At 44.0% G+C, this 10,107-nt stretch overlaps 1 protein-coding gene across 1 annotated transcript; it reads left to right on the top strand.

The window, feature by feature from the left end:
• Positions 1 to 239: 239 nt before the first annotated feature.
• LOC117482783 (cell wall protein IFF6-like) lies at positions 240 to 8,932 on the top strand. Its single transcript, XM_034130964.1, is given in 13 exon segments — positions 240 to 498; positions 2,132 to 2,188; positions 2,283 to 3,211; positions 3,671 to 3,703; positions 4,469 to 4,549; positions 4,768 to 4,905; positions 5,131 to 5,361; positions 5,659 to 5,767; positions 6,067 to 6,115; positions 6,117 to 6,199; positions 6,903 to 6,989; positions 8,211 to 8,309; positions 8,569 to 8,932. Coding segments are annotated over 12 exon segments (1,908 nt in total). The 5' UTR covers positions 240 to 498; positions 2,132 to 2,138; the 3' UTR covers positions 8,588 to 8,932.
• Positions 8,933 to 10,107: the final 1,175 nt, after the last annotated feature.

Raw genomic sequence — 10,107 nt, 5'->3', positions numbered from 1 at the left:
ATTTAGTCACTATTTACAAAAACCTGTTTATAACTTATATTCAGTTACAACAACAATTCACTGTCATCAGACCAACCCTGCTTTAACACCTCAGAACACACACACACACACACACACACACACACACACACAATAATAGCTAATCCTTGTGCAACACACACACACCCTCTGCAGGTAGCAGCACGCTGCAGCCTCACCCTGACAGTCATACAGTCACACCTCTGCAGGACCTGTTGTTGATAACACACACACACACACACACACACACACACACACACACACACACACAGGTGAGGTGTTAGAGTCCGCTCATACACTCGGAAAAAGTCTCTGTGATGGTTTCTCTCTGAGTCTCCGGCAGTTTGTCCTCACCTACTTTACCTGTCTCACCTCTCTCTCACCTCACCTGTCTGACTCACCTGTCTGTCTCTCTCCTGTCTGTCTCTCATCTGAGTGTGATCGAGCTTCCTGTCGACTCCCGGAGGAACACGAGCTGCTGTGAGTTTTTACTTTGGATTTCTGCTCTGAATCTTGTTATTGTTAAAGTTTGTTTTCTTAACCATCGCCATCCTGTTGGAGAGCGTTTACTCACACACACACACACACACACACACACACACACACACACACACACACACACAGGATCACACGCTACTGGAGGGGGAAACATATACCAGACATGTCTGAAAGAGATCTGAAAGAGATCTGAAATGTGAGTAAACATTTCCAAAGAATATGTAAAAATGTCCAGAAAGATGTCCTGAACGTTTGCGAAAAAATTGCAGAAATATTTATAAATCAAATGTTATAAGTGTCAGAAAAATGAGCCGAAATATAATTAAAACATTTCCAAAAAATATGTGTAAAGATCCTTAAAAATCACCAAAACTTACTTCAAAAAGTGCAGAAAAATATCAAAAATGAAGTGAAATAAGTGAAACAAATATGCATAATGTGCTGTTTACTTGTAGAAAAGAATATCTCTGAAACATGTGTGTAAATGTCCACAAAATGTGTGAGGATGTCGGACAAATATGTAGAAAAATTCCCAAAAGGTATAAAAGAAATTGCTGGAAAATGTCCCAAACATTCACAGAAAATAAATCTAAAACAAAAAAGTGTTAGAGGTCACCTATCATGCTATTTCTAGGCAATAGCATAGGTCTCAGATATATACAAATATATAAAACACATGTCTATGAAGTGTTTTGCTCAAAATACCAAACAGATCACCCATTCTAGCCATGCCTCATATCCCTCTATTTCACTTCCTGGTTCAAAAGTGATGATTCTGGGTATAAAGCTTTAACAAATAAAAAAGGAGGGGTCTGAGCTCATGCGGGACCCGGCAGCTACTGTCTAAACTAAATACTGCCGTGATGAAACGCCATATCATGGATTATCAAGGATTATTTCTGAAACAGTATGGAGCTCAAAGGCTTTCTCTCTTGCCGGTTATACCACAAGGTGAGTTCCTTTTTATTTCCTGCTTCTTCACACACATGCTCTCCAGTACAGGTTAGCTCTGAGTGTTAGCGATGCTAATGTAAACACCGACCATATTACGTCCAAAACAGTCGGGCATTGTTTCTGATAGCAACGTTTCTGATAGTGCTGTGGGTCTACATTTCAGATATTACATCATATCGGACGCAAATCTGGATCAGCTCCGTTGTTCCCCCGTTTTTAGAGATTTGGGTACGGAGGAAAAGAGAGAGGGTTTTATTTTCTGACGCTGCGTGAGTTCCCTGACACACCGGGGACACACCGGGGACACGCCGGGGATACGCCGGGGACACGCCGGGGATACGCCGGGGACACGCCGGGGACACGCCAGGGACACGCCGGGGACACGCCGGGGATACGCCGGGGACACGCCGGGGATACGCCGGGGACACGCCGGGGACACGCCAGGGACACACCGGGGATACACCGGGGACACACCGGGGATACACCGGGGACACACCGGGGACACATGTTGATGTAGAAAAGACATCAGAAAGTGACTTTTGCATGATAGGAGACCTTTAAAACATAAACACTTTGACAAATCCAAAAGTGAACCGTCACAGAAACACCTGTTTATGGATCTAAGAATATAACTGAGAGTAATGAGGTCATCTGTCAGCAGGAGAGTCATGGAGTCCAGAGGAAGAGGAGGAGGAGGAGGAGGAGGAGACACCCTGAGGTCAGAGGTCAATTTTATAACTTCACTTAATAAATACATAAAAGTGTCTCTGTGTTGATGTACAGTTTAACCAGTGAAGCCTCTGTGTGCGCAGGTCTCTGAACAACAGCACTGATACTGCAGATACTACCAGTACTGCAGATACTACTGATACTACCAGTACTACAGATACTACCAGTACTGCAGATACTACTGATACTACCAGTACTGCCAATACTGCAGATACTACCAGTACTGGGAATACTGCAGATACTACCAGTACTGCTAAAGATACTACTACCAGTACTGCCAATACTACTACAGACACTAGTACTGGGAATACTACTACAGACACTAGTACTGGGAATACTACTACAGACACTAGTACTGGGAATACTACTACAGACACTAGTACTGGGAATACTACTACAGACACTAGTACTGTCAATACTACTACAGACACTAGTACTGGGAATACTACTACAGACACTAGTACTGGGAATACTACTACAGACACCAGTACTGGGAATACTACTACAGACACTAGTACTGGGAATACTACTACAGACACTAGTACTACCAGTATTACCAATACTACTACAGACACTAGTACTGGGAATACTACTACAGACCCTAGTACTGGGAATACTACTACAGACACTAGTACTGGGAATACTACCACAGACACTAGTACTGGGAATACTACTACAGACACCAGTACTGGGAATACTACTACAGACACTAGTACTGGGAATACTACTACAGACACTAGTACTGGGAATACTACTACAGACACCAGTACTGGGAATACTACTACAGACACCAGTACTGGGAATACTACTACAGACACTAGTACTGGGAATACTACTACAGACACTAGTACTGGGAATACTACTACAGACACTAGTACTGGGAATACTACTACAGACACTAGTACTGGGAATACTACTACAGACACTAGTACTGGGAATACTACTACAGACACTAGTACTGGGAATACTGCCACAGATACTGGCCGTCCTGTAACAGCTGCTGCTCTCTCAGGTAAAGTAACAGGAAGTCAGGTATTGTTTTTATTACAGTTATAAACGTTAAACAGATTTTTTAAATGTAATGTATTTGGGTATAAGTATTCTGTTAGGTGATTTGTTGTTGTTGTTGTTGTTGTTGTTTCCAGTCCCTCGTCTCTTTCTGTCCGTTAGACGAGAGGACAGAAGAAGAATTAGTTTTTAGGTTAAAATGAACTCACAGGAGAATTTTCTACTTCGTGGTTTCATGTGTTTTACTTCATTAGAAGATATCAATAATATATCAAATACATTTTTAAAAACTTAGAAAAATGTTTCCTGACGTTTTGTGAGAAAAGAGTTTCAGACTTTCTGAAACGTAAAATGTCTTAAACGATGTGAAAAGAACACACGTGAGAAATATGTGAGGAAATCCCAAAAGAGGTTAAAAGTGAACAAAACGTGTGAAAGATGAAAAGTGACTTCCTGTCTCCAGGAGCCGTGGAGCTGCTGTCCAATCAGAGGCCAGGTGGAGTTACTGATCAAATACTTTACATATATTTATACTTCATAATTAACACTAATACTTAATGCTATAGAGGGCGAAGTCCCGCCCATCTACTTCCGACCCATGGGACCTTATTTCGGAAAAATTATGTATTGAAGTCAATGGGGAGAGAAAGATTATCTTTCGATCCCGTTTGAATTGTGCCACGAATTACACATATGATGTTTGTCAATCTTAAAAAATAATTTTCATGTCAAAAAAGTCAGTTTGTCGTAAAACTGTTGAAATATAAGACTATGAAAAATACGCAACTAGAAAGACTACAAATCCCAGAATCCCGGTCCCGCATGCTGGCTCTTATGAACCGACTAACTCCCCTTGTGTGTATGTACAGCTCTCAACATGCCCAGACTTGGAGTGATTTTCACCTCTTTTAATACTTTCCTGCCTCATTCTGAAAGAAAGAAGTGAAATGTGCCAACGTGACGGCCGTCTTGGTGTGTGGTGCGAGACGGGAGATGTAGTTCATTGAGCGGTTTCACCAAACAAATGTGTTACTTCACATTTTTACGACACATTTTTATTTTTTTGACTTGCAAAATTATCTTTTAAATTGACAAACATCATATGTGTAATTCGTGGCTCAATTCAAACGGGATCGAAAGATAATCTTTCTCTCTCCATTGACTTCAATGCATAACTTTTCCGAAATAAGGACCCATGGAGGTCAACCGGAAGGGGAGGGACTTCGCCTCTCTAATGTGTGACCTCACTTCCTGTCTGCAGCTCCTCCCAGCAGTCTGGCCTTCTCAAGACCAACGAAGAAGAAGAAAGTCCTGGTGGCTCCAGCGCTCAGTCTGTCCTTAGGTAATCAATTACTCTGTTATTAATAAACATAATACACATAATAATAATAATAATAATAATAATAATAATAATAATAATAATAATAATAATAATAATAATAATAATAATAATCATGATGAGAGAACAAAATAATGATAATAAAATATAATTATAAAATGTGTAATATTGTGTAAAATGATAATAATGATATATATATGTAATATTAATGCTGTTGTCAGGTCGCAGTGAGTCTATGCTCTCGGAGGATTTCCCCCCCGCCTTCCTCTCTCCAGACGAGGACTTCGATCTGGACGGCATGGAGACTCCGTCTGACAGCGAGTCGCTGTGCTTCCCCGTCTACGAGCTGGACCTGGAGGGTGAGACGAGACATCTTCCAAGTCATGAAGGACATCGTCCTTCAGATGACTTGTTCTTCCTTCAGATGACTTGTTCTTCCTTCAGATGACTTGTTCTTCCTTCAGATGACTTGTTCTTCCTTCAGATGACTTGTTCTTCCTTCAGATGACTTGTTCTTCCCTCAGATGACTTGTTCTTCCTTCAGATGACTTGTTCTTCCTTCAGATGATTTGTTCTTCCTTCAGATGACCTGCGGCGTCTCGGCGTGGCGACTCGGCGCCGGGCAGAGTTCAGATCCGGTCCGCGCTCCAGGTTTGAGTTCGACTCCGGGTCTTCTTCAGCAGCAGTGGGGGGGCAGCAGGAGGATGTAGTGGATCCGCAGGGCACCAGGTGGCGCTGTTTCTCCACCGGGGGGCCGGAGAGCAGAGTCAACATGAGCGTCCTGCAGCCCTACCTGAGGGTGCTGTCACACGGAGGTGAGAGAGAGAGAGAGAGAGAGAGAGAGAGAGAGAGAGAGAGAGAGAGAGAGAGAGAGAGAGAGAGAGAGAGAGAGAGAGAGAGAGAGAGAGAGCAGAGACAGATAGATAGATAGATCGATTAGAGAGAGAGAGAGAGAGAGAGAGAACCAGAACCATAACCATGAAAAAAAAGAAATCTGATAAAAAATTCAAAAACTGAATTTTGGGATTAAAGTCAGAATTCAGAGGCTGACCATTCACAGTGTTAATAAGGGAACGTCAGTAAAGATTTAATAATCTGTGTTAATCTCTCAGGTTACTATGGAGACGGTATGAACGACATCATCGGGGTGTTTGCTTCCTGTTACCCATGCCGAAGAACAGCCTGGTTAACTACCAGCAGGATGATGGATCACCTGTTCAGGTAAACCACTGACCAACATGTCCACTGTGAGAGGTGAACGAGGTAGCTTTAGATCTCCCCCAGGTGAACTCTAACCCCCCAGGTGAACTCTAACCCCCCAGGTGAACTCTCCTCCAGGTGAACAGGTAGCTCTCCTCTCCCCCAGGTGAACTCTAACCCCCCAGGTGAACTCTCCCCCAGGTGAACTCTAACCCCCCAGGTGAAACCTCTCCCCCAGGTGAAACTCTCCCCCAGGTGAACTCTAACCCCCCAGGTGAACTCTAAACCCCCCAGGTGACCTCTCCCACCCCCCCCCACAGGTACGTGGTGGGCACTCTGGACCTGATGGTGAGGGAGAACTACCTGATGGGTGTACCTGTGTGCTGGAGGGCAGAGAGACAAGCTGCCAGGAATCAGCTGGCTGAGGGAGTGTTACACCACCATCAACCACAGGTAACACACACCTGTAGTAACACACACCACCATCAACCACAGGTAACACACACCTGTAGTAACACACACCACCATCAACCACAGGTAACACACACCTGTAGTAACACACACCACCATCAACCACAGGTAACACACACCTGTAGTAACACCACCATCAACCACAGGTACACACACCTGTAGTAACACACACCACCATCAACCACAGGTAACACACACCTGTAGTAACACCACCATCAACCACAGGTACACACACCTGTAGTAACACCACCATCAACCACAGGTACACACACCTGTAGTAACACCACCATCAACCACAGATACACACACCTGTAGTAACACACACCACCATCACAGGTAACACACACCTGTAGTAACACACACCACCATCACAGGTAACACACACCTGTAGTAAAACACACCACCATCACACGTAACACACACCTGTAGTAACACACACCACCATCAACCACAGGTACACACACCTGTAGTAACACACACCACCATCACAGGTAACACACACCTCTAACCCCCCCTCCCTCTGTTGTCCAGCAGGGGGCTCCCCCCCCTCCCTCTGTTGTCCAGCAGGGGGCTCCCCCCCCCCCCCTCTGTTGTCCAGCAGGGGGCTCCCCCCCCCCCGCCCTCTGTTGTCCAGCAGGCGTCACCTCCTCTGGTTTGATTCACTAGTCACTGCTTTGTCCCTCAGGCTGAGGAAGAACCTGAAGGGGTTCTACGTGGTCCACCCCACCTGGTACATCAAGGCCCTCGCCACCATCATCAAACCCTTCATCAGGTCAGACTCATCTCCTCTGCTCTGACTCATCTCCTCTGCTCTGGGTCATCTCACTGTTTCTAGTTGAGTTTGTGTCATTTACAGTGGCGGTGCCAGGGTATGGCTGGGGTAGGCTACAGCCATACCAAGAAATGGCTTAGCCCCACCTTAGCCCCACCATGAAAAATGATGTTAAAGTAAGCTAAATAAAGTCCGTCATCTCGCGCGGAGTAAATTGCACAGACAGCAGTTAGTAAGATTGATTTCAGTAGCCACTTGTCTGGAAATACCGAAGACTAGAAACGGTTTTGAAAACTTTTGTCACGTAGTGATCTTCTTCCCAATAAAACATCTTTGATAATGTCTTCTGGCCAATCAGAATCACGATAACGGCGTGGTGTTGTTGCAGGAAGTCCCGACGGAGAATACTTTAGCGGTAGTACATCTCTATATACATCGATACAACATTACGTGAAATAAGACCCCACGGTTTGATGATTGATAGGTGTGTGGGCTGTCTTTCATTTTGACACACAGAACAATGGGGGCTATCCACCCTTTTCCACAATGTAAAGTAATTCACACAGCCTCTTCCCCTTTCTCTCTGAGGAGCAGCAGGTTCAGCTTTCAGAACAAAGTAACAAAAAACAAAAATGGCATTCATTTTTTTAAATATGTAGTAATAGATTTATTTATTTATCTTCTCAAGAGAGTACCAGAATGTGTATTTTATGTTAGTATTTCAAAAAATCTCCTGGGGGAGAATCCCCCCAGACCCCCCTGCAGGGGTTGGGTTTTCAGCATGTCAACTCTTTCACCTGTGGGGAAATTGCAGGATTGGCTCCAGGTCGCCCTTTGTATTTTCTACAAGACAAATGTGCCTTTTTATTTCATACAGTTCAATTTGGATTGAGACAGGGAAATAATCTAAACCTCACGCGTGGCGTTTCACTGTCAAGGGGGGCGATATAGCGTGTATGTAATTACATTGCAAATACTGATTTGAGCCCCAGCACTGTATGGGTTAGCCCTACCATAGATTACCCAACACAAATACTCTGGAGCCGCCACTGGTCATTTATAATATAATATGCTGCTCTGTTGGAAGAGGAGGAGGAGGAGGAGGAGGAGCTCAGATCTCCATCTCTACACTGCAGCTGCTGCATGATGAGAACATGAGTCTGGAGCATTACTAACCAAACTAACTTCTGTGTTCTTCCTCCTCCTCCTCCTCCTCTTCAGTTCTAAGTTCAGTAGGAAGCTTCAGTTTGTGGAGTCTCTCCAGGAGCTCTCTCTGCTCGTCCCAGTGGATCAGGTTCAGATCCCAGCTGCTGTGTCTCAGTGAGTCTGTCTCTCTGTCTCTGTCTCTGTCTCTGTCTCTGTCTCTGTCTCTCTCTGTCTCTCTCTCTCTCTCTCTCTCTCTCTCTCTCTCTCTCTCTCCTCTCTCTCTCTCTCTCTCTCTCTCGCTCTCTATCTCTCTCTCTCTCTCTATCTCTCTCTCTCTCTCTCTCTCTCTCTCTCTCTCTCTCTCTCTCTCTCTCTCTCTCTCTCTCTCTTGAAACCTCAATGACTCAGAAGCTGACCAGGTGTTTCTCTGCAGGTACGACGAGAAGCTGTGACGCTGCATAGAGAAGAACAGTCACATGACCCGGGGTCGGGAGCTTCACACACTGTGTGTGTGGTGTGGTGTGTGTGTGTGGTGTGTGTGGTGTGTGTGTGTGTGTGGTGTGTGTGTGTGTGTGTTGTGTGTGGTGTGTGTGTGTGTGTGTGTGTGTGTGTGGTACAAATGACTCATCATGTGATTCTGTTGTCAGCCAAACAAACCAGAAACACAAAATAATGTTTAATTTACAAAATGTTCTGATAAAGTTGACTTTACTTCCATTGCACTGAGTCTTTCTCTGACTGACCCCAGCTCTAGTTACGGACACATTAATGCATCAATAAAATAATAGTAAAGAGTGTTTTTTGTTTTTCTAATGTTTGTTTGTCTAACACGGTGACTCTCTTCAGCTCTGAGTCACCGTGTTAGCACGTTGTGAGGAACTGTGTGGGTGCAGCGCTGACTCACCTACTGTATGAAGGGTTATACAGAGGTTTACACACACACACACACACACAGACTCACACACACATATACACACACAGACACACACACCACACACACACACACACACACACACACACACACACACACACACACTCACACACTCACACACACACTGCGGTCTCTGCACAGCTGTTTGTAATCAAACATGTTGAAGGAAACATGTGAGCGGGTCATAGAGACACACAGTGATGAAGTAACTGTTTCTGTTTCATGGACACGTTGTTTAGTCCAAAAATAATCAGAAACTTATCAGTAGAAGTTAGTATTTTTCCGTTATGATAACTAGAGTTTATACAATGATATCCCTGGGTCTAATACATGTCACACAGACAGTGCAACAGATATGCATCTCATGGTGAAAAGTTATTACCTCCCATTTCAACTCTTCTGTAAAATCAGCATTAGCATTACTATTAGCATTAGTATTAGCATAAGTATTAGCATTAGTATTTCTATGTGCATTAGCATTACTATTAGCATTAGTATTTTTATTAGCATTAACATTAGTATTAGTATTAGCATTACTATCAGCATTAGCATTTGTATTACTATTAGTATTAGTATTAGCATCAGTATTAGCTTTACTATAAGCATTAGCATTTGCAATACTATTAGTATTAGGCGTGTGGCGCAGTGGATAGATTACTTGGTGTTGGGATCAGGGCAGTAGCGGCTCCAGAGTATTTGTGTTGGGTAATCTATGGTAGGGCTAACCCATACAGTGGTGGGGCTCAAGTCAGTATTTGCAATGTAATTACATACACGCTATATCGCCCCCCTTGACAGTGAAACGCCACGCGTGAGGTTTAGATTATTTCCCTGTCTCAATCCAAATTGAACTGTATGAAATAAAAAGGCACATTTGTCTTGTAGTAAATACAAAGGGCGACCTGGAGCCAATCCTGCAATTTCCCCACAGGTGAAAGAGTTGACATGCTGAAAACCCAACCCCTGCAGGGGGGTCTGGGGGGATTCTCCCCCAGGAGATTTTTTGAAATACTAACATAAAATACACATTCTGGTACTCTC

This window comes from Trematomus bernacchii, unplaced genomic scaffold (genome assembly GCF_902827165.1).
Source record: "Trematomus bernacchii unplaced genomic scaffold, fTreBer1.1, whole genome shotgun sequence".
NCBI lineage: Eukaryota > Metazoa > Chordata > Actinopteri > Perciformes > Nototheniidae > Trematomus > Trematomus bernacchii.
The sequence above is the reverse complement of the archived record's forward strand: the minus strand, read 5'-3'. Positions and strand labels throughout refer to the sequence as shown.